This window comes from Chiloscyllium plagiosum, unplaced genomic scaffold (assembly GCF_037043375.1).
Source record: "Chiloscyllium plagiosum isolate Xiang-an unplaced genomic scaffold, Cpla_swu_hap1 HiC_scaffold_3, whole genome shotgun sequence".
NCBI lineage: Eukaryota > Metazoa > Chordata > Chondrichthyes > Orectolobiformes > Hemiscylliidae > Chiloscyllium > Chiloscyllium plagiosum.
In genome coordinates this window covers 135,364,358-135,389,419 of record NW_028270141.1, presented here as the reverse complement: position 1 = coordinate 135,389,419, position 25,062 = coordinate 135,364,358, and the positions used below count along the sequence as shown (strand labels likewise).

The following is a 25,062-nucleotide window of genomic DNA, read 5'->3' as shown; positions in this document are numbered from 1 at the left end:
CCAACAAAACAGAATAAGTGGAACACAAGTTAAAGCTAGTGAAAAGAAAATTAAGTCAAAAAGAATCACACAAAGATTGATTATCAATTTGCCTTTTGGATTAGGTTGCAGAAGTAAAAACCACACACTTATCTCAACTCAACAAGATCATGGCAAGAGAATGATGGAAGGTCTCTGTTTTCTGGATGAATTAGCCAAGATTGACCAAATGGACTCTCTCAGGTATATGGTCAGAAATCTACACTTCAAACAGTAACTGTTACATGATACTCATTTTTCAATTATTCTCCATATGGTCACATTAACAAAGTTTGTGCTATCTTCCTGATGAAGGCCTTTTGCCCGAAATGTTGATTTTCCTGCTCCTGACCTGCTGTGCTTTTCCAGCACCATACTCTTGACTGTAATCTCCAGCATCTGCAGTACTCACTTTCACCTAACTATTTCTATTAATTTATATTTATACCTATACATTAGTTTCAGGTTGCAGGAATAAATAAATTTCAATTGTTGATCTGGAGCAATTTATAATATTTGGTTTTTCTCAATGCCATAAAACAGGAAGTGAAAGTTGACTCTTTCAATTTGGCATTGAAATACTATTACATACCTTTAGAATAGTTATTTACGCACTGAAAAGCAAAAGGATTCGCGTTCATTAAATAAATGTCTTAATATAAAAATGGGTTAATCACTAAAATCATTTCTACAAATTCAAAATATTGCATAAAGAACAATTAAAGGATTGTGCAAAAATATCTTGGGCTATTCCAATATTTCAGGCACTGTCATCATGTACTTCACGTTAACCTCTCTCATTATACACTCACATGTAGTCTGATTTCAGTCAAATGAGAATAAACACCTGTAACCATTGGTATTAGTGATGGACTTCAACAACCAACAGCCACTGGTGAAAGCCCATGATTCTGAGGGGAAGCATAATGTAAGCAAACATGTACTTTCTAATCCAAGGGCATGAGATCCATTGTCTTTTTCATTGCAACTTGATTGAGGCAACAAAACCATTTTACATAGTTATTCAAGCCTATATCATGTCCTTTTCTCTTCCAAAACTGCTCACTTTTCCAGGATAACTTTGGAATGCAAAAATAACCAAAAGCTTCCTTTTTCTATCACTATCAATCTTTGAAAACACTTCTCACTTTCTCCCTTAATCCTCACCTGTATCAAAAATTTTAAAAAAGGAGCTCAGGAATGTGTTTGATAGCTGCAAATGTGGATCTCGGGTGAATTGTTGCCTTTTCTGCAGCCAGGTTTAAAGATGTCACTGAGCATTTCAGAGAGCTTGGAAGCATGAATGTGATCAACCAACAATCATGCTCCATATTGATCCCAATGCTGTGGGTGGAATAAATTGAAGGAGTTAGGAAGTAAACCAGCAGAAAGGATTGCAAAGGAAATAGTCTCTAGATTACTCCCTCTGCCAAGCTAATGAATATAAGAGTAGGCGGATAGAGAAGATAAATATGTGGTTGATGAAGTGATGCACGAAAGAACTATAAATGTTTAAAATGAAAAACATCCCAAAGGTATTTTTTCTAAAAACAGATAAAAGCAATAATGAAGTTCATAAGCAGCAGTAACAGAAAACAATTGAGAAAAGTGAAAAAAATCATAAGAAATAATTCAAATATAACTTCTGTCCTTCTATTCTGAAAGGGACTGAAAACAAAGCTGGACCATGATAATTAGGTTGTTGACCTGAGTTTCACAAAGCAAGTGCTAATTGTTCATGCATTACTTTGACTACAGCTGAAGTCACAGCCATAACTAGATGCTACCCTGCGGTATATATATATTCACTTCCATAGATATCAGGGACAGGAACTTTGGTTAGTTTTCCTTTCAAGGATCCAACAATTTGAAAGTCAATTGTATCTTTATTGCTACCAAATGCAGGGAATGTTACAATATTCCATGGTGTATACCAGGATGTGGATGCAACAATTGACTGCTTTAATTTAAAGCAGAAATACCATCCTATTATTAACACCATTCATAATACCTACCCAGATAAAACCAACACTGACATGATGCATTTAACAGCTGCTCTGCAGCATTCCAACATGGTGTAAAAGCAAAATAAAACATTCAAGACATCATCCACAATATTGCATTTTGAATATATTGGAAGCAAAAACAAAAAATGTGTCTAGTTGAGGCTAATATCACTTATGAAATCAATGAAGCCAAGCAGGTCAACAATAATAATTAAAAGAGTGATTCAAATAATAAAAGTCTGCAAGTTTAAATAGTCACAAAGTAAAGTCCAATAGGAAAGTGAAGGCCTAGTATATGATCACTAGACTATTAATCTGGAGATCCAGGTAACGTCCTGTAAAGTTCCAGCACTGTGCGTTCAGTATTCAGTTATAACATGACAGGCAGGATTTCCATAATCTTTATAGCTTCCCTGGATTCAAATTCCCTATGACAGATGGTGGAACGTGAATTCAATAAAAATCTGGATTAAAAGTTTAATGATAACCATAAAATCAATGTTGATGGTCAGGAAAAACCCATCCAATTCACGAATGTGCCATCTAGTCTGGCCTACACTTGACTCTGACCCACAACAATGTGATTGACCTTCAACTGTCCTTTGATCAATTAGGGATGGGCAATGAATGTTGCCCTAGCCAGGGACAGCCACATCTTATGAATGAATCTTTAAAATATAAACTGCTAGGCAGTGCACACGAATACTGATTACAACTTTGCCAGAATATCTTCTGAAATAAACAATCTTTGGAGCATGTATGAAAGGGTCAAAAAGGAACACGTTCATTAGGAAAAGGGGCTCCAGTGAAAACAAAAACAAGGGAGCTAATCACCAACTGCACTAAATAGTTAGAGATATGAATGACATATTATCTTGAGTTCTACTTGAATGGGAATACAAGGAAGCTCTAAACATTTCCGAAATCCTGCCTGTCATGATAAAACTAGATATTGAACACAGTGCAGGAACTTGGCAAGCTTTGCTTTGAGCAAAGCTGGAGATGCTGACGTTATACTGCCTGATCTTAACAGGCATAGGAAACCAGTATTCTTGCAGCATCTCTGTATCTGCAAGGGGGCAGGGGGCAGTGCTTCAAAATGTGTGAGATGCAAATATTGTGAGCCTGTACAAACAGCAAGTACACCTGCAGTTACTGCACCAACAATTGAGGCCACTGCCCTGCTGAACATCTTTGATAAAGCATTTATTGCAAACTTTAGTTGAATACAATGCAAATCCCTGTGAGGTTTCAGAAAAGGATAGTCTAAAATGACGATCTCCATAGTCTAGCAACTGCATGAGAAATGCCATGAACAAAGGAGACCACTATACATCATCTTCATCAATCTCATTGAGGCATTTGACCATGAGAGTAGAGATAGCCTACTTGCAGCATAAAACTAGCAGCATCTGTGGAGACAATAAGTCTATTAACAGGACAAGAATCATTCTGGACTTGAAATATTAATTGTTCCTCTTTCCACAGATGCTGCTAAACATGCTGAATCTTAGATTTTCAGTATTTTACTGTATTTTGTCTTCAGTCTATTTAAGCTGGACAAAAATGGGTGCTAGCCAAAGAGGCTCAATGTGATCTACTCTTTCCATGAAAAGTTGATGCACAAGTTCTACTTTGAGATCTGCAGTGAAGTCAAGCAGGCTTGTATTCTGGCACCAATTAGCACCAACTCTCTGACACACGCCTCTCTTTGTTACTATTATATTCCTTTGGGTTATCCACATGTTGTCCACTTAAAAACAGAAATTAACAAAAGATGTTCAGCCTTGCCTGTCCAAGACAATAATGTGCCAAATCCTCATTGTGAACTCCATTGACGATGAGGTTATTAACATTTAATACTGAAGAAACCTGCAGTGGCAAAAGGACTCTGTCGTGTCTGTAATGAGTTTGTTTTGACCATTTGTATCAGAAAATTAAATATTATGGTCCAGGATGTTGTCAAACTGCCATCTATTAGCAATGACAAATGTGACACTGGTGGTTATTAACAGCTTCACATAAGTGGACTCCACAATCACCAGCAATCTGTCACCTGATGTTAGAATCAACATGTGCTTTACAAAAGATGCAGCTTTTTATATCCAAATTGAGTATGAGATTATGGAACAACAGCAAACTGACTGAGAATAAGAAACTGCTAGTCTTTCAAGCCTACGGCCTCAGCATATTCCTCTTCAGTACTGAGAGACATGGACAATAGATACTAGGCCGTTTCGACCTTTGCTGTCCCAGACCCAATCTACTGGCATCCCTTGGCAGGAAAAGATCCAAACTCAGGTGCTGAAATGTGCTAATTCCATCAACATACACTCACCTCAAAATCAATTACTTTTGCTGAGCATTATAGAACATAGAACGTTACAGCGCAGTACAGGTCCTTCGGCCCTCAATGTTGCAGCAGCCTGTGAAACTAATCTGAAGCCAATCTAATCTACACTATTCCAATATCATCCGTATGTTTATCCAATGACCATTTAAATACCCTTAAAGTTGGCAAGTCTACTACTGTTGCAGGCAGTGCGTTCCACGCCCTTACTACTCTCTGAGTAAAGAAACTACCTCTGACCTTTGTCCTATATCTATCACCTCTCAAGTTAAAATTATGTCCCACCATGCTAGCCATCATCATCCAAGGAAAAAGGTTCTCACTGTCTACACTATCTAATCCCCTGATCATCTTATATGTCTCTAGCTCTCTTCTCTTTCTCTCTAACGAAAACAGCCTCAAGTCCCTCAGCCTTTCTTAATAAGGCCTTCCCTCCATACCAGGCAACATCCTGATAAATCGCCTCTGTACCATTTCCAATGCTTCCACATCCTTCCTAAAATGCGGTGACCAGAACTGTACACAATACTCCAACTGCGGCTGCACCAGAGTTTTGTACAGCTGCAACATGACCTCATGGCTTCAAAACTCAATCCCTCTACCAATAAAAGCTAACACACTTTTTATCCTTCTTAACAACCCTATCAACCTGGATGGGAACTTTCAGGGATCTATGTACATGGACACAGTTTTCTCTGCTCATCTAGACTGCCAAACATCTTACCATTAGCCCATGTTGTATTCCTGTTACTCCTTCCAAAGCGAATCACCTTACATTTTTCTGTATTAAACTCCATTTGCCACCTCTCAGCACAGCTCTGCAGCTTACCTACATCCCTTTGTAACCTGCAACATCCTTCGGCATTGAACACAACTCCACTGACCAAACTTACTAAGCCATCCTTCTATGTCCTCATCCAGGTCATTTATAAAAATGACAAACAGTTGTGGCCCAAAACACATCTTTGTGATACACCACTCGTAACTGAACTCCAGGATGACCATTTCCCATCAACCACCACCCTCTGGCTCTTCTCAGCTAGCCAATTTCTGATCATTACGTGTTCACCAGATGATGACAGCTTTATAACAAAAGACCTTACATGCAGTGAGTTGGCCACTGGCCACAATCGTAATGTCCAAATCTCTATTGCAAAGACACTTGAAAATGAGATATAAAGATGGTAAATATTGACACTGACAAATGTCAGACAGCTGTAACCACCGAAGGCTGACTGTTTGGAAGAGCATTGGGAAAGGCAAGCTGAAATACAAAACTCAGGTCAACAAATGAAGGATCCAGAAAAAATACAGGCCAGTGAATTTTGTGGCTTAGCAGCTGTCTTCCTTTGCAGCAAATGCAGTGGACTGTTACACCAGATAATACTAAACATAGTTTTGTACCGTAATAGTCAACTCTACCACCTTCTGATATGAAAGGCCGCCATATGAAGCAGGTAATGTTCCACCATACAAGATCTTGTTAGTATCCACATGTTCATATTTCTAATTGCAGTTATTTAACATTTATGAGAACCACGAATCTTGGACATTTCTTTACCGAAACCAATTTTCTTAACCATCCTGCCCACTTGGTGTCAGATTCAGTTATTCACCTGAGAAATTCTGAGTGTATGGGGACGATCTTTGCAAATAATATTTACCACAGATTAAATTCTACCTGGAAAATAGATTTTTGTTAACAAAAAGGCAGTGTATGTGTTCTTCAAAATGTCTTAACTACATGAATTGCAAAGATGTAAGTTAAATACCTTTGCATTGTAGGGAAAGGATGCTGCTGTGTCACACCACATTTGTGCATTGTTGGTTTGGCCAAGTTCTCTGTAACACTTAAAGATAAAACAAAATAATTTGTAGAAATAGATCCTAAAGTTGAACAGGATTTTGAGTTTATAAATAGAATTGTTGATGATATTTCTAAGGCACAATGGAAAAAAAAATTGGCATCTACCTTTGTTATGTATACACAATTAGTTTTGGAATACCTTGGATGTAGTTCTTCCACCTGGTAAACAGGAAATAAATAAATATTGACATACAGGTTAGACTTACGAATTACATATGTGAAACACAAAATTACACAAGATGGCGGCAGTGGAGTAGGCAGCATCTGGGCTCCTGTGCCCGGGCTTGACCTCTTCATCTGCAGGGGGGTGGGGAGGGGGCGGGGAAGGGTGGGGCGTTCGAGAGGGGGGGGGGGGAAGAAGAGAGATGGGGGGGGAAGAGAGAGACGGGGGTGGGAGAGAGACGGGGGGGGAAAGAGAGAGACGGGGGGGGGGGGGGAGGGAGAGAGAGAGACGGGGGGGGGGGAGAGAGAGACGGGGGGGGGGGGGAGAGAGAGACGGGGGGGGGGGGGGAGAGAGAGACGGGGGGGGGGGGAGAGAGAGACGGGGGGGGGGAGAGAGAGACGGGGGGGGGACAAGAGAGAGACGGGGGGGGGACAAGAGAGACACGGGGGGGGGGGAAGAGAGAGCCGGGGGGGGGGGGAATGAGAGAGACGGGGGGGGGAAGAGAGACGGGGGGGGGGGAAGAGAGACGGGGGGGGGGGGGGGGGGGGAGAAGAGAGACGGGGGGCGGGGGGGAGAAGAGAGACGGGGGGGGGGGGAGAGAAACGGGGGGGGAAAAGAGAAACGGGGAGGGGAAGGAGAGACGGGGGGGGGAAGAGAGACGGGGGGGGGGAAAGAGAGACGGGGGGGGGGGGAAAGAGAGACGGGGGGGGGGAAAAGAGAGACGGGGGGGGGAAAAGAGAGACGGGGGGGGGAAAAGAGAGACGGGGGGGGGAAAAGAGAGACGGGGGGGGGGGAAAGAGAGACGGGGGGGGGAAAAGAGAGACGGGGGGGGGGGGAAAAAGAGAGACGGGGGGGGGAAAAGAGAGACGGGGGGGGAGAAAAGAGAGACGGGGGGGGGAAAGAGAGATGGGGGGGGGGGAAGAGAGACGGGGGGGGGGAAAGAGAGACGGGGGGGGGGAAAGAGAGACGGGGGGGGGGGGAAAGAGAGACGGGGGGGGGGAAGAGAGACGGGGGGGGGGGAAAGAGAGACGGGGGGGGGAAAGAGAGACGGGGGGGGGGGGAAAGAGAGACGGGGGGGGGGGGGAAGAGAGACGGGGGGGGGGGAAGAGAGACGGGGGGGGGGGAAGAGAGACGGGGGGGGGAAAGAGAGACGGGGGGGAAAAGAGAGACGGGGGGGAGGAAAGAGAGACGGGGGGGAGGAAAGAGAGACGGGGGGGGGAAAGAGAGACGGGGGGGGGGAAAGAGAGACGGGGGGGGGGGAAGAGAGACGGGGGGGGGGGAAGAGAGACGGGGGGGGGGGAAGAGAGACGGGGGGGGGGGGAAGAGAGACGGGGGGGGGAAAGAGAGACGGGGGGGGGAAAGAGAGACGGGGGGGAAAAGAGAGACGGGGGGGAGGAAAGAGAGACGGGGGGGAGGAAAGAGAGACGGGGGGGGGAAAGAGAGACGGGGGGGGGAAAGAGAGACGGGGGGGGGAAAGAGAGACGGGGGGGGGAAGAGAGACGGGGGGGGGGAGAAGAGAGACGGGGGGGGGAAGAGAGACGGGGGGGGGGGGAAAGAGAGACGGGGGGGGGGAAGAGAGACGGGGGGGGGGGGAAAGAGAGATGGGGGGGGGAAAGAGAGACGGGGGGGGGAAAGAGAGACGGGGGGGGGAAGAGAGACGGGGGGGGGGAGAAGAGAGACGGGGGGGGGGAAGAGAGACGGGGGGGGGGGGAAAGAGAGACGGGGGGGGGAAGAGAGACGGGGGGGGGGGGAGAGAGAGACGGGGGGGGGGGAGAGAGAGACGGGGGGGGGACAAGAGAGAGACGGGGGGGGGACAAGAGAGACACGGGGGGGGGGGAAGAGAGAGCCGGGGGGGGGGGGAATGAGAGAGACGGGGGGGGGAAGAGAGACGGGGGGGGGGGAAGAGAGACGGGGGGGGGGGGGGGGGGAGAAGAGAGACGGGGGGCGGGGGGGAGAAGAGAGACGGGGGGGGGGGGAGAGAAACGGGGGGGGAAAAGAGAAACGGGGAGGGGAAGGAGAGACGGGGGGGGGAAGAGAGACGGGGGGGGGGGAAAGAGAGACGGGGGGGGGGGGAAAGAGAGACGGGGGGGGGGAAAAGAGAGACGGGGGGGGGAAAAGAGAGACGGGGGGGGGGAAAAGAGAGACGGGGGGGGGGGGAAAGAGAGACGGGGGGGGGAAAAGAGAGACGGGGGGGGGGGGGAAAAAGAGAGACGGGGGGGGGGAAAAGAGAGACGGGGGGGGAGAAAAGAGAGACGGGGGGGGGAAAGAGAGATGGGGGGGGGGGGAAGAGAGACGGGGGGGGGGAAAGAGAGACGGGGGGGGGGAAAGAGAGACGGGGGGGGGGGGAAAGAGAGACGGGGGGGGGGAAGAGAGACGGGGGGGGGGGAAAGAGAGACGGGGGGGGGGAAAGAGAGACGGGGGGGGGGAAAGAGAGACGGGGGGGGGGGAAGAGAGACGGGGGGGGGGGAAGAGAGACGGGGGGGGGGGAAGAGAGACGGGGGGGGGAAAGAGAGACGGGGGGGGGAAAGAGAGACGGGGGGGGGAAAGAGAGACGGGGGGGGGAAAGAGAGACGGGGGGGGGAAGAGAGACGGGGGGGGGGAGAAGAGAGACGGGGGGGGGAAGAGAGACGGGGGGGGGGGAAAGAGAGACGGGGGGGGGAAGAGAGACGGGGGGGGGGGAAAGAGAGATGGGGGGGGGAAAGAGAGACGGGGGGGGGAAAGAGAGACGGGGGGGGGAAAGAGAGACGGGGGGGGGAAAGAGAGACGGGGGGGGGAAAGAGAGACGGGGGGGGGAAAGAGAGACGGGGGGGGAAAGAGAGACGGGGGGGGGAAAGAGAGACGGGGGGGGGAAAGAGAGACGGGGGGGAAAAGAGAGACGGGGGGGAGGAAAGAGAGACGGGGGGGAGGAAAGAGAGACGGGGGGGGGAAAGAGAGACGGGGGGGGGGAAAGAGAGACGGGGGGGGGGGAAGAGAGACGGGGGGGGGGGAAGAGAGACGGGGGGGGGGGAAGAGAGACGGGGGGGGGGGAAGAGAGACGGGGGGGGGGGAAGAGAGACGGGGGGGGGGGAAGAGAGACGGGGGGGGGAAAGAGAGACGGGGGGGGGAAAGAGAGACGGGGGGGAAAAGAGAGACGGGGGGGAGGAAAGAGAGACGGGGGGGAGGAAAGAGAGACGGGGGGGGGAAAGAGAGACGGGGGGGGGAAAGAGAGACGGGGGGGGAAGAGAGACGGGGGGGGGGAGAAGAGAGACGGGGGGGGGAAGAGAGACGGGGGGGGGGGGAAAGAGAGACGGGGGGGGGGGAAAGAGAGACGGGGGGGGGGGAAAGAGAGACGGGGGGGGGAAAGAGAGACGGGGGGGGGAAAGAGAGACGGGGGGGGGAAAGAGAGACGGGGGGGGGAAAGAGAGACGGGGGGGGGAAAGAGAGACGGGGGGGGGAAGAGAGACGGGGGGGGAAAAGAGAGACGGGGGGGAGGAAAGAGAGACGGGGGGGAGGAAAGAGAGACGGGGGGGAGGAAAGAGAGACGGGGGTGGGGGGAGGAAGAGAGACGGGGGCGGGGGGAAGAGAGACGGGGGGGGGGAAGAGAGACGGGGGGGGGAAGAGAGACGGGGGGGGGGGGAAGAGAGACGGGGGGGGGGGGAAGAGAGACGGGGGGGGGGGAAGAGAGACGGGGGGGGGGGGAAGAGAGACGGGGGGGGGGGAAGAGAGACGGGGGGGGGGGAAGAGAGACGGGGGGGGGGAAGAGAGACGGGGGGGGGGGAAGAGAGACGGGGGGGGGGGAAGAGAGACGGGGGGGGGGGGAAGAGAGACGGGGGGGGGAAGAGAGACGGGGGAGGGAAGAGAGACGGGGGAGGGAAGAGAGACGGGGGAGGGAAGAGAGACGGGGGGTGGAAGAGAGACGGGGGGGGAAGAGAGACGGGGGGGGGGAGAAGAGAGACGGGGGGGGGAAGAGAGACGGGGGGGGGGGGAGAAGAGAGACGGGGGAGGGGGGAAGAGAGACGGGGGGGGGAAGAGAGACGGGGGGGGGGAAGAGAGACGGGGGGGGGGGAAGAGAGACGGGGGGTGGGGGAGAGAGACGGGGGGGGGGAAGAGAGACGGGGGGGGGGGGAAGAGAGACGGGTGGGGAAGAGAGACGGGGGGGGGGGGGAAGAGAGACGGGGGGGGGGGAAGAGAGACGGGGGGTGGGGGAGAGAGACGGGGGGGGGAAGAGAGACGGGGGGGGGGGGAAGAGAGACGGGTGGGGAAGAGAGACGGGGGGGGGGGGGGAAGAGAGACGGGGGGGGGGGAAGAGAGACGGGGGGGGGGGGGAAGAGAGACGGGGGGGGGAAGAGAGACGGGGGGGGGGGGAAGAGAGACGGGGGGGGGGGGAAGAGAGACGGGGGGGGGGAAGAGAGACGGGGGGTGCGAGAGAGACGGGGGGTGCGAGAGAGACGGGGGGTGGGAGAGAGACGGGGGGTGGGAGAGAGACGGGGGGGGGGGAGAGACGGGGGGGGGAGAGACGGGGGTGGGAGAGAGATGGGGGGGGAAGAGAGACGGGGGGGGAAAGAGAGACGGGGGGGAAAAGAGAGACGGGGGGGAGGAAAGAGAGACGGGGGGGAGGAAAGAGAGACGGGGGGGAGGAAAGAGAGACGGGGGGGAGGAAAGAGAGACGGGGGTGGGGGGAGGAAGAGAGACGGGGGCGGGGGGAAGAGAGACGGGGGGGGGGGAAAGAGAGACGGGGGGGGGAAGAGAGACGGGGGGGGGGGGAAGAGAGACGGGGGGGGGGGAAGAGAGACGGGGGGGGGGGAAGAGAGACGGGGGGGGGGGAAGAGAGACGGGGGGGGGGGGAAGAGAGACGGGGGGGGGGGAAGAGAGACGGGGGGGGGAAGAGAGACGGGGGGGGGAAGAGAGACGGGGGAGGGAAGAGAGACGGGGGAGGGAAGAGAGACGGGGGGTGGAAGAGAGACGGGGGGTGGAAGAGAGACGGGGGGGGAAGAGAGACGGGGGGGGGGAGAAGAGAGACAGGGGGGGGAAGAGAGACGGGGGGGGGGGGGAGAAGAGAGACGGGGGAGGGGGGAAGAGAGACGGGGGGGGGAAGAGAGACGGGGGGGGGGAAGAGAGACGGGGGGGGGGGGAAGAGAGACGGGGGGTGGGGGAGAGAGACGGGGGGGGGGAAGAGAGACGGGGGGGGGGGGAAGAGAGACGGGTGGGGAAGAGAGACGGGGGGGGGGGGGGGAAGAGAGACGGGGGGGGGGGGAAGAGAGACGGGGGGTGGGGGAGAGAGACGGGGGGGGGAAGAGAGACGGGGGGGGGGGGAAGAGAGACGGGTGGGGAAGAGAGACGGGGGGGGGGGGGAAGAGAGACGGGGGGGGGGAAGAGAGACGGGGGGGGGGAAGAGAGACGGGGGGGGGGGAAGAGAGACGGGGGGGGGGGAAGAGAGACGGGGGGGGGGGGAAGAGAGACGGGGGGGGGGGGAAGAGAGACGGGGGGGGGGAAGAGAGACGGGGGGTGCGAGAGAGACGGGGGGTGCGAGAGAGACGGGGGGTGCGAGAGAGACGGGGGGTGGGAGAGAGACGGGGGGGGGGGAGAGACGGGGGGGGGAGAGACGGGGGTGGGAGAGAGATGGGGGGGGAAGAGAGACGGGGGGGGGGAGAAGAGAGACGGGGGGGGGGAAGAGAGACGGGGGGTGGAAGAGAGACGGGGGGGGAAGAGAGACGGGGGGGGGGAGAAGAGAGACGGGGGGGGGAAGAGAGACGGGGGGGGGGGGAGAAGAGAGACGGGGGGTGGGGGAGAGAGACGGGGGGGGGGAAGAGAGACGGGGGGGGGGGAAGAGAGACGGGTGGGGAAGAGAGACGGGGGGGGGGGGGAAGAGAGACGGGGGGGGGGGGAAGAGAGCGGGGGGGGGGAAGAGAGACGGGGAGGGGGGGAAGAGAGACGGGGTGGGGGAGAAGAGACGGGGGGGGAGAAGAGAGACGGGGGGGTAGAAGAGAGACGGGGGGGGGTAGAAGAGAGACGGGGGGGGGGGAAGAGAGACGGGGGGGGGGGAAGAGAGACGGGGGGGGGGGGGGGGAAGAGAGACGGGGGGGGGGGGGGGAAGAGAGACGGGGGGGGGGGGAAGAGAGACGGGGGGGGGGGGGGAAGAGAGACGGGGGGGGGGGAAAGAGAGACGGGGGGGGGGGGAAAGAGAGACGGGGGGGGGGAAGAGAGACGGGGGTGGGGGGAGAGAGACGGGGGGGGGGGAAAGAGAGACGGGGGGGGGGGCAGAGAGACGGGGGCGGGGAAAGAGAGACGGGGGGGGGGGAAGAGAGACGGGGGGGGGGAAGAGAGACGGGGGGGGGGGAAGAGAGACGGGGGGGGGGGAAGAGAGACGGGGGGGTGGAAAGAGAGACGGGGGGGTGGAAAGAGAGATGGGGGGGGGAAGAGAGACGGGGGGGGGAAGAGAGACGGGGGGGGGGGAAGAGAGACGGGGGGGGGGGAAGAGAGACGGGGGGGGGGGAAGAGAGACGGGGGGGGGGGGAAGAGAGACGGGGGGGGGGGAAGAGAGACGGGGGGGGGGAAGAGAGACGGGGGGGGGAAGAGAGACGGGGGGGGGGGAAGAGAGACGGGGGGGGGGAAGAGAGACGGGGGGGGGGGAAGAGAGACGGGGGGGGGGGAAGAGAGACGGGGGGGGGGAAGAGAGACGGGGGGGGGGAAGAGAGACGGGGGGGGGAAGAGAGACGGGGGGGGGGGGAAGAGAGACGGGGGGGGGGGGAAGAGAGACCGGGGGGGGAAGAGAGACGGGGGGGGGGAAGAGTGACGGGGGGGGGGGGGAAGAGAGAAGGGGGGGGGGAAGAGAGACGGGGGGGGAAGAGAGCGGGGGGGGAAGAGAGACGGGGGGGGGGAAGAGAGACGGGGTGGGGGAGAAGAGAGACGGGGGGGGAGAAGAGAGACGGGGGGGGGGGAGAAGAGAGACGGGGGGGGGAGAAGAGAGACGGGGGGGGGGGGGGAAAGAGAGACGGGGGGGGGGGGAAGAGAGACGTGGGGGGGGGAAGAGAGACGGGGGGGGGGGAGAGAGACGGGGGGGGAAGAGAGACGGGGGGGGAGAGAGACGGGGGGGGGGAGAGAGACGGGGGGGGGAAGAGAGACGGGGGGGGGGGAAGAGAGACGGGGGGGGGAAAGAGAGACGGGGGGGGGAAGAGAGAGACGGGGGGGGGGAAGAGGGAGACGGGGGGGGGGGAAGAGAGACGGGGGGGGAAGAGAGACGGGGGGGTGGAAAGAGAGACGGGGGGGTGGAAAGAGAGATGGGGGGGGGAAGAGAGACGGGGGGGGGAAGAGAGACGGGGGGGGGGAAGAGAGACGGGGGGGGGGAAGAGAGACGGGGGGGGGGAAGAGAGACGGGGGGGGGAAGAGAGACGGGTGGGGGGGAAGAGAGACGGGGGGGGGAAGAGAGACGGGGGGGGGGGAAGAGAGACGAGAGACGGGGGGGGGGGAAGAGAGACGGGGGGGGGGGAAGAGAGACGGGGGGGGGGGGAAGAGAGACGGGGGGGGGGGGGAAGAGAGACGGGGGGGGGGGAAGAGAGACGGGGGGGGGGAAGAGAGACGGGGGGGGGGGAAGAGAGACGGGGGGGGGAAGAGAGACGGGGGGGGGAAGAGAGACGGGGGGGGGAAGAGAGACGGGGGGGGGAAGAGAGACGGGGGGGGGGGGAAGAGAGACGGGGGGAGGAAGGGAGACGGGGGGGGGGAAAGGGAGACGGGGGGGGGGAAAGGGAGACGGGGGGGGGGGGAAGAGAGACGGGGGGGAAGAGAGACGGGGGGGGGGGAAGAGAGACGGGGGGGGGGAAGAGAGACGGGGGGGAAGAGAGACAGGGGGGTAGAGAGACGGGGGGGTAGAGAGACGGGGGGGTAGAGAGACGGGGGGGGGGGGAAGAGAGACGGGGGGGGGGGGAGAGAGACGGGGGGGGAAGAGAGACGGGGTGGGGGAGAAGAGAGACGGGGGGGGGAGAAGAGAGACGGGGGGGGAGAAGAGAGACGGGGGGGGAGAAGAGAGACGGGGGGGGGGGAGAAGAGAGACGGGGGGGGGAGAAGAGAGACGGGGGGGGAGAAGAGAGACGGGGGGGGGGGAGAAGAGAGACGAGGGGGGGGGAAGAGAGACGGGGGGGGGGGAAGAGAGACGGGGGGGGGAAGAGAGACGGGGGGGGGAAGAGAGACGAGGGGGGGAAGAGAGACGGGGGGGGGGGAGAGAGACGGGGGGGGGAAGAGAGACGGGGGGGGGAAGAGAGACGAGGGGGGGAAGAGAGACGGGGGGGGGGGGGGAGAGAGACGGGGGGGGGGAAGAGAGACGGGGGGGGGAAGAGAGACGGGGGGGGAAGAGAGAGACGGGGGGGGAAGAGGGAGACGGGGGGAGGGGGAAGAGAGACGGGGGGGGGGGAAGAGAGACGGGGGGGGGGAAGAGAGACGGGGGGGGGGGAAGAGAGACGGGGGGGGAAGAGAGACGGGGGGGGGAAGAGAGACGGGGGGGGGGAGAGAGACGGGGGAGGGGGGAGAGAGACGGGGGGGGGGGAGAGAGACGGGTGGGGGGGGAGAGAGACGGGGGGGGGGGGAAGAGAGACGGGGGGGGGGAAGAGAGACGGGGGGGGGGGAAGAGAGACGGGGGGGGGGGGGAAGAGAGACGGGGGGGGGAAGAGAGACGGGGGGGGGGGAAGAGAGACGGGGGGGGAAGAGAGACGGGGGGGGGAAGAGAGACGGGGGGGGGGGAGAGAGACGGGGGAGGGGGGAGAGAGACGGGGGGGGGGGGGAGAGAGACGGGTGGGGGGGGAGAGAGACGGGGGGGGGGGAAGAGAGACGGGGGGGGGGAAGAGAGACGGGGGGGGGGGGGAAGAGAGACGGGGGGGGGGGGAAGAGAGACGGGGGGGGGGGAAGAGAGACGGGGGGGGGAAGAGAGACGTGGGGGGGGAAGAGAGACGGGGGGGGGGAAGAGAGACGGGGGGGGGGGAAGAGAGACGGAGGGGGGGGAGAGAGACGGGGGGGGGGGGAAGAGAGACGGGGGGGGGGGAGAGAGACGGGGGGGGGGGGGAGAGAGACGGGGGGTGGGGGAGAGAGACGGGGGGGGGGAGAGAGACGGGGGGGGGAAGAGAGACGGGGGGGGGAAGAGAGACGGGGGGGGGGGAAGAGAGACGGGGGGGGAAGAGAGACGGGGGGGGGGGAAGAGAGACGGGGGGGGAAGAGAGACGGGGGGGGAAGAGAGACGGGGGTGGGGGGAGAGAGACGGGGGGGGGGGGGGAAGAGAGACGGGGGGGGGGAAGAGAGACGGGGAGGGGGGGGAAGAGAGACGGGGGGGGGGAAGAGAGATGGAGGGGTGGAAAGAGAGACGGGGGGGTGGAAAGAGAGACGGGGGGGTGGAAAGAGAGACGGGGGGGGTGGAAAGAGAGACGGGGGGGGGAAGAGACACGGGGGGGTGGAAGAGAGACGGGGGGGTGGAAAGAGAGACGGGGGGGGGGGGAAGAGAGACGGGGGGGGGGAAGAGAGACGGGGGGGGGGGAAGAGAGACGGGGGGGGGAAGAGAGACGGGGGGGGGAAGAGAGACGGGGGGGGGGGAAAGAGAGACGGGGGGGGGGGAAGAGAGACGGGGGGGGGGAAGAGAGACGGGGGGGGAAGAGAGACGGGGGGGGAAGAGAGACGGGGGGGGAAGAGAGACGGGGGGGGAAGAGAGACAGGGGGGGAAGAGAGACAGGGGGGGAAGAGAGACAGGGGGGGAAGAGAGACAGGGGGGGAAGAGAGACAGGGGGGGAAGAGAGACAGGGGGGGAAGAGAGACGGGGGGGGGGAAGAGAGACGGGGGGGGAAGAGAGACGGGGGGGGGGGGAAGAGAGACGGGGGGGGGAAGAGAGACGGGGGGGGGGAGAGAGACGGGGGGGGGGGAGAGAGACGGGGGGGGGGAGAGAGACGGGGGGGGGGGGAAGAGAGACGGGGGGGGGGGAAGAGAGACGGGGGGGGGGAAGAGAGACGGGGGGGGGAAGAGAGACGGGGGGGGGGAAGAGAGACGGGGGGGAAGAGAGGCGGGGGGGGGAGAGAGACGGGGCGGGGGGGGGAGAGAGACGGGGAGGGGGGGGAAGAGAGACGGGGGGGGGGAAGAGAGACGGGGGGGGGGGAAGAGAGACGGGGGGGGGGAAGAGAGACGGGGGGGGGGGGGGAAGAGAGACGGGGGGGGGGGGAAGAGAGACGGGGGGGGGGGGAAGAGAGACGGGGGGGGGGGGAAGAGAGACGGGGGGGGGGGAAGAGAGACGGGGGGGGGGGAAGAGAGACGGGGGGGGGGAAGAGAGACGGGGGGGGGGAAGGGAGACGGGGGGGGGGGAAGAGAGACGGGGGGGGGAAGAGAGACGGGGGGGGGGAAGAGAGACGGGGGGGGGGAAGAGAGACGGGGGGGGGGGAAGAGAGACGGGGGGAGGAAGGGAGACGGGGGTGGGGGAAGGGAGACGGGGGGGGGGGGGAAGAGAGACGGGGGGGAAGAGAGACGGGGGGGGGGGAAGAGAGACGGGGGGGGAAGAGAGACGGGGGGGAAGAGAGACGGGGGGGGGGGAAGAGAGACGGGGGGGGAAGAGAGACGGGGGGGGGGAAGAGAGACGGGGGGGGAAGAGAGACGGGGGGGAAGAGAGACGGGGGGGGAAGAGAGACGGGGGGGGGGAAGAGAGACGGGGGGGGGGAAGAGAGACGGGGGGGGGGAAGAGAGACGGGGGGGGGGGGGGAAGAGAGACGGGGGGGGGGGGGAAGAGAGACGGGGGGGGAAGAGAGACGGGGGGGGGGAAGAGAGACGGGGGGGGGGAAGAGAGACGGGGGGGGGGGGAAGAGAGACGGGGGGGGGAAAGAGAGACGGGGGGGGGGGGAAGAGAGACGGGGGGGGGGGAAGAGAGACGGGGGGGGGAAGAGAGAGACGGGGGGGGGAAGAGAGAGACGGCGGGGGGGGGAAGAGAGACGGGGGGGGGGGAAGAGAGACGGGGGGGGGGGAGAGAGACGGGGGGGGGGGAAGAGAGACGGGGGGGGGGGGAAGAGAGACGGGGGGGGGGAAGAGAGACGGGGGGGGGGGGAAGAGAGACGGGGGGGGGGGGGGAAGAGAGACGGGGGGGTGGGGAAGAGAGACGGGGGGGGGGAAGAGAGACGGGGTGGGGGGAAGAGAGACGGGGGGGGGGAAGAGAGACGGGGGGGGGAAGAGAGACGGGGGGGGGGAAAGAGAGACGGGGGGGGAAGAGAGACGGGGGGGGAAGAGAGACGGGGGGGGGGAAGAGAGACGGGGGGGGGGAAGAGAGACGGGGGGGGGAAGAGAGACGGGGGGGGGGGAAGTGAGACGGGGGGGGGAAGAGAGACGGGGGGGGGAAGAGAGACGGGGGGGGGGGAAGAGAGACGGGGGGGGGAAGAGAGACGGGGGGGGAAAGAGAGACGGGGGGGGAAAGAGAGACGGGGGCGGAAGAGAGGGGGTGGACTGGGGGGAATGGGGGGGGAAGGATGGGAGGGTGTGTGGACGAGGATAGGGGGCTGGGGGGGTGGGGTGTTGGAGCAGGGAATGGGAGGGGGGGGTGGAGACAGGTGAGGAGCAGAGTTGGCAAGGGTTGGGGAGGCGTGGCCAATGGGTGGGGCAGGAGAGGGGAGGGAGAGGGGGAAGTTGGGGAAAGGAGGGAGGGAGGGAGGAAGGGGGAGAGATGGGGGTGGGTGAGGGGAAAAGAGGGTGGGGGGAGAGGTGGATGTGGGAGAGGCGGCGAGAGGGATGGGGAGGGGTAGAGTATGTGGAGTGGGTGCAGGAGAGGGGGCAGTGGGGGAGGGAGGGAATGGGGGCTGGGATAGGGGTGGGAGAGAATGGAGAGAGAGGTGTGGGAGAGAGAGGGAGTGGCGGGGAGAGGGAGAGGCGGGGAGAGGGAGAGGGAGGAGTGGGTAGCGACAGGGGAGCGAGGGAGAAAGCTATGCAAAGGGATGGCTAGTGAGTTGGTTGATAGCAAGCAAGGGAAAGAGAAAAGCTGATGGTGGGAACCACAAGTAGATGAAAGTAGGTTTGCTGTGCTGAAAGCAGCCCAATCTATAACAGGGCTTGGGGTGCAGGGGTTGGGTAAAAGATATGGAAGGTGGTGTCCAAGCTCTGAAATTAATGAATGATATTGAGTCCTGAAGGTTACAGGGTCCTCAAGTGGAAAATGAAATGCTGTTCTTCCAGTTTTTGCTGAACCTAGCTGGAAATTCTTTTCTCCATCGTAGGCCCGAGATAGAACTGTTGGCCAGGAAGCATGGTGGTGTGTTGAAGTGGTAGGCAACGGGAAGCTTGGAGTCATTTTTACATACAGAATGTAGTTGTTCCACAAAATAGTCACCCTATCTTCATTTTGTCTTCCCAATGTATGGCAGATCACATTGTGAGCATTGTGATTGCGTCAAGTGTAGATAAATTGCTGCTTCAACTAGACATTGTATCTGGAATCTTGCTTAGCAAAAATGGAGGAGGTCAATGGGCAAGTGCTGTACCTTCTGTGGTTGCAAGGAAAGGTGCCTTGGGAATGTGAGGTGGTTTTGTGAGTGGAGGAGGACAGGATCAGGGTGCCCCAGAGAGACCAGTCACTATGAAATGCCGACAAGGGAGAGGAATGTTTCTGGTGGTGACATCCCACTGGAAATGGCAATTTATGATCCTTTGGATGTAGAAGCTAGTGGGTTGAAAGTGATGACCAGAGGGACCCTATCAGTATTGTGGGAGGGAGAAAAGGAGTGAGGCATAAGTGCAGAAAATTCATTAGACATGCTTAAGAGTTTGTCAACCACAGTGCACAGTGGCAGGGAATCTTCAGTTGAGGAAAATGATGGACATTTCTGAGACGATCTGTAGAAGGTGGCATAATCAGAACAGATGTGACACAGTCAGAGAAACTGGGAGAATGGAATTGTGTCCTTATGGGAAGGATGTGTAGTGAGGATGTGTAGTCTAGGTAACTGTGGGGGTCAGTGGGTTTCTAGTGGGTATCCATGGCTAGCCTATCTACAGCCATGATGTTGAGTCACAGATGTTGAGAAAAGGATAAAAGGAGTCAGACATGTACTTGGTAAAGGTGAGATCAGGGTGAAAATTAGAAACAAAATTAGTTAATTTTCCTAATTCTGAATGAGAGGGGGAAGCAGCACCGACAACATCATTGATATACTAGAGAAAGCGTTGTTTGAAAAGACCCAAGTATGATTAGAATCCTGATCCTGTTGCACACTGCCTACAATTCAAAGTTAGCAGTGCCTTCAAAAGATGCTCAGAAGCTCATGACAAGACAGACAATGTAGTCATAAGGTCACAGCAGTAGGCAATTAAGCTCTTAAGCCTGCTGCACCATTTCACATGAGCTTAGCTGATCTCATCTCAGCGTCAACTCTACTCTCCTGCCTGGTCCGCATAACCTTTTAACCTATTACTAATGAAAAATCTAAACATCTCCCTCTTAAATTCAGTGTTCTGGTGTTTGACACACTCTGGGAGAGTGAATTCCACAGATTCCACTTTGACAGAAGTAATATCTCCTCATCTCTGTTTTAAATTCACCACTATTTAACCTAAAACTATGACCTTTCATTCAAGACTGCCCCACAAAGGTCATCATTCACCTCATGTCTACATTGTCAACCTCCTTTAGCATCTTACATTACTCAATTAGATCTTCTCTCATCCTAAATTTTAGCAAGTATAGGCCTAAACCATTTACTCTCTCCTTATATAAGCCTTTCATCTCTAGAGTTAATCTAGTAAGCCTTCTCTAAACTGCCTCCAACGCAATTAGATCCTTCTTGTTCGCAGTAATCCAGATGAAGTGTCAACAGTACTTTGTATTTTGCAACAACACTTCTCTACTTTTATACTCAATTTCTTTAACAATTGATGCCAAAATTCCATTTGCCCTCCTTATTACTTGCTATACCTGCACACTAGATTAGATTACTTACAGTGTGGAAACAGGCCCTTCGGCCCAACAAGTCCACACCGACTCGCCGTAGCGCAACCCACCCAGACTCATTCCCCCTACATTTACTCCTTCACCTAACACTATGGGCAATTTAGCATGGCCAATTCACTTAACCTGCACATTTTTGGACTGTGGGAGGAAAACGGAGCACTCAGAGGAAACCCACACAGACACGGGGAGAACGTGCAAACTCCACACTGAGAGTCACCTGAGGTGGGAATTGAACCCGGGTCTCTGATGCTGTGACCACTGTGCCACTGTGCCGCACAAATTAGATTTCTGCAACTCATGCACAAGGACATCCAGATCCCTCTGCACTGAAGGTTCTCACCATTTAGACAATAAGTTTCCTTTTTATTTGTCCAACCAAAATGGATACCACACTTATCCACATTAAACTCCATTTGCCAATTTTTGGCCCATTCACCTGACCTATGCATATCCATACCCGTTTACAAATTTCATATTTCTTCATTAGTTTATTTTCCCACCTATTTTAGTTTCATCCGCAAAATTGACTATAGTATATTCTATCCCTGCATCCAAGTCATTAATATAGATTGTAAGTAGTTGGGGCGCGAGGACCAAACCTAGGGGCACCCCACTAGTTACAGCTTATCAAGCAGAAAACAATGCTTTTTCTAGAGTCTCAGTTTTCTGTTGATTAGCTATCCTAAGTAAAATATCACCCTAACTCTGTGTGATCTTACCTTGTGTATTAATTTTTTTGTGTGGCACCTTAGCAAATACCTTCTGCAAGTCCAGATATATTACATTTACAAGACCCCCATAATGTGCTTGTTATGTATTCATAAAAAGCTAGCAAATTAATCAAACATGACTTATTTTTCATAAAAACATGCTGAGTCTGGTGGCTTGTGTTTTGACTTTGCAAATATCTCAATACTACTTCCTTAACACTGGATTTAAACAATTTCCCAATGACAGATGTTAAACTAACTGCTTTATGGTTTCCTACTTTCTGCCACCTTCCCCTTTTGAATAAGGGCATTTACACTAGCATTTTTCCAATTCACTGCAATCTTTACAGAACCCAGGGAAGTTTGGAATATCAGAACCAATGCATCTACTATTTCTGCTGCCACTTTTTTTAGGACCCTAGGATGTAGGACAAAAGGCTGAAGGACTTGTCAGCCTTTAATCCCAATAGTTTGTGCAGTACTTTTCCCAGTGATGTTGTTTTAAGTTCCTCCTTTTCCATAACCTTTACACTATCTGCTTCTATTGTAGAACATAGAACATAAAAGAATACAGCGCAGTACAGGCCCTTTGGCTCTCGATGTTGCGCCAATCCAAGCCCACCTAACCTACACTAGCCCACTATCCTCCATATGCCTATCCAATGCCCGCTTAAATGCACATAAAGAGGGAGAGTCCACCACTGCTACTGGCAGGGCATTCCATGAACTCACGACTCGCTGAGTAAAGAACCTACCCCTAACATCTGTCCTATACCTACCACCCCTTAATTTAAAGCTATGCCCCCTCGTAATATTGGACTCTATACGTGGAAAAAGGTTCTCATGGTCAACCCTATCTAAACCCCTAACCATCTTGTACACCTCTATCAAGTCACCCCTAAACCTTCTTTTCTCCAATGAAAACAACCCCAGGTGCCTCAGCCTTTCCTCATACGATCTTCCTACCATACCAGGCAACATCCTGGTAAACCTCCTCTGCACCCATTCCAGTGCCTCCACATCCTTCCTCTAGTATGGCGAAAAAAAATGCACACAATACTCCAGGTGCGGCTGCACCAGAGTCTTATACAACTGCAACATGATCTCAGGACTCCGGAACTCAATTCCTCTACCAATAAAAGCCAGTACGCCATATGCCTTCTTCACCGCTCTATTTACCTAGGTGGCAACTTTCAAAGATCTGTGTACATGGACACCAAGATCCCTCTGCTCATCCACACTACCAAGTATCCGACCATTAGCCCAGTACCCCATCTTTATGTTACTCTTACCAAAGTGAATCACCTCACACTTAGCTACATTGAACTCCATTTGCCACCTTTCTGCCCAGTTCTGCAGCTTATCTATATCCCGCTGTAACCTGCCACATCCTTCCTCACTGTCAACAACTCCTCCGACTTTCGTATCATCTGCAAACTTGCTCACCCAACCTTCTAGCCCTTCCTCCATGTCATTTATAAAAATGACAAACAGCAATGGTCCCAAAACAGATCCTTGCGGAACACCGCTAGTAACGGCACTCCAAGATGAACCTTTACCATCAACTACTACCCTCCGTCTTCTTCCAGCCAGCCAATTCCTAATCCAAACTTCCAACTCACCCTCAATGCCATACCTCCGTATTTTTTGAAGTAGTCTACCATGGGGAACCTTATCAAACGCCTTACTAAAATCCATATACACCACATCTACCGCTTTCCCCTCGTCCACCTCCTTAGTCACCTTCTCAAAGAATTCAATAAGGTTTGTGAGGCACGACCTGCCCTTCACAAAACCATGCTGACTATCCTTGATCACATTATTCCTATCCAGATGTTCATAAATCCTATCCCTTACAATTCTCTCTAAGACTTTGCCCACAACAGAAGTGAGACTCACCGGCCTATAGTTACTAGGGTTATCCCTACTCCCCTTCTTGAACAAGGGAACCACATTTGCTAGCCTCCAGTCTTCAGGCACTACTCCTGTAGACAACGAGGACATAAAAATCAAGGCCAATGGCTCTGCAATGTCCTCCCTTGCTTCCCAGAGAATCCTAGGATAAATGCCATTAGGCCCAGGGGACTTATCTATTTTCACCCTTTCCAGAATTTCCAACACCTCTTCCCTACATACCTCAAAGCCATTCATTCTACTTAATTGTGACTCAGTATTCACATCGGCAGCAATGTCCTGTTCCTGAGTGAATACTGACGAAAAGTATTCATTCAGTGTCTCCCAATCTCTTCAGCCTCCACACGCAACTTCCCACTACTATCCTTGACTGGACCTATTCCTACCCTAGTCATTCTTTTATTCCTGACATACTTATAGAAAGCCTTAGGGTTTTCCCTAATCCTACCAACTAAGGACCTTTCATGTCCCCTCCTTGCTGCTCTTAGCTCTCTCCTCAGGTCCTTCCTGGCTACCTTATAACTCTCAATCGCCCCAATTGAACCTTCACGCCTCATCTTTACATAGGCCGCCCTCTTCCCTTTAACAAGGGATTCTAATTCCTTATTAAACCACGGCTCCCTCACACGACCCTTTCCTCCCTGCCTGACAGGTACATACTTATCAAGGACACTCAATAGTTGCTCCTTGAACAAGCTCCACATATCAATTGTGTCCATGCCTTGAAGCCTACTTTTCCATCCACTCATCCTAAGTCATGCCTCACCGCATCATAATTTCCCTGCCCCCAGCTATAACTCTTGCCCTGCAGTGCACACTTATCCCTCTCCATCACTCGAGTAAAAGTCACCGAATTGTGGTCACTGTCCCCAAAGTGCTCACTTACCTCTAATTCTAACACCTGGCCTGGTTCGTTACCCAGAACCAAATCCAGTATGGCCTCACCTCTTGTTGGCCTATCTACATATTGTGTCAGGAAACCATCCTGCACACATTGGACAAACACCGACCCATCTAACGAACTAGAGCTATAGCTTTCCCAATCAATATCAGGAAAGTTAAAGTCCCCCATAATAACCACCCTATTACTTTCACTCTTCTCCTGAATCATCCTCGCAATCCTTTCTTCTACGTTTCTAGGACTATTAGGAGGCCTGTAAAAAACTCCTAACAGGGTGACCTCACCTTTCCTATTCCTAACCTCAGCCCAAACTACCTCAGATGGCGAGTCTTCATCCATCATCCTTTCCACTGCTGTAATACGATCTTTGACAAGCAATGCCACACCTCCCCCTCTTTTACCCCCACCTCTGACCCTACTAAAACATTTAAACCCTGGAACCTGCAACAGCCAATCCTGTCCCTGTTCTACCCATGTCTCCGTAATAGCCACAACATCGAAGTCCCAGGTACCAACCCACGCTGCAAGTTCACCTACCTTATTTCGTATACTTCTTGCATTGACGTATACACACTTCAAGCCACTTTCCTGTTTACAGGCACCCTCCTTTGAGATTGATGCCATGTTCCTAACCTCCCTACACTCCAGGTCCTGCACCCTAAAGCTACAGTCTAGGTTCCCATGCCCCTGCAGAGTTAGTTTAAACCCCCCCTCCTCCCAAGAGCACTAGCAAACATCCCGCCAAGGATACTGGTGCCCCTCAGGTTCAGGTGTAGACCATCCTGTTTATAGAGGTCCCACCTTCCCCAGAAAGAACCCCAGTTATCCAAATACCGGAATCCCTCCCTCCTGCACCATCCCTGTAGCCACGCATTTAACTGTTCTCACTCCCTATTCCTTGACTCTCTATCACGTGGCACGGGTAACAAACCAGAGACAACAACTCTGTTCGTTCTAACTCTGAGCTTCCAACCTAGCTCCCTGAAAGCCTGCCTAACATCCTCAGCCCTCCTCCTACCTATGTCATTGGTGCCAATGTGGACCACGACTTCGGGCTGCTCCCCCTCCCCCTTAAGGACCCGGAAAACACGATTAGAGACATCACGTACCCTTGCACCTGAGAGGCAACATACCAAACGTGAGTCTCTCTCGCCCCCATATCGTCCACTTCAACATCGTCCACTGTGAAAATTGAGGCATAATATTGATTTA

General features: G+C 55.7%; 1 protein-coding gene across 10 annotated transcripts in view; it reads right to left on the bottom strand.

Moving 5' to 3' along the window:
* rmdn2 (regulator of microtubule dynamics 2) overlaps positions 1 to 25,062 on the bottom strand; it is a 415,905-nt gene that overhangs the window by 275,546 nt on the left and 115,297 nt on the right. For 8 of the 10 annotated variants that reach the window (XR_015754552.1, XR_015754541.1, XR_015754542.1 and 5 more), the window contains 2 exons: positions 6,347 to 6,400; positions 6,147 to 6,224 (listed from right to left, as the gene is read on the bottom strand). The exons of the other annotated variants lie outside the window; for them this stretch is intronic. Coding sequence is in view for 3 of the 8 variants with exons in the window: in XM_043687200.2 (XP_043543135.2) it covers positions 6,147 to 6,224; positions 6,347 to 6,400 (132 nt within the window). In the remaining 5 variants the exon portion in view is untranslated. The remainder of the gene's footprint in view (positions 1 to 6,146; positions 6,225 to 6,346; positions 6,401 to 25,062) is intronic. 10 annotated transcript variants of the gene reach the window in all.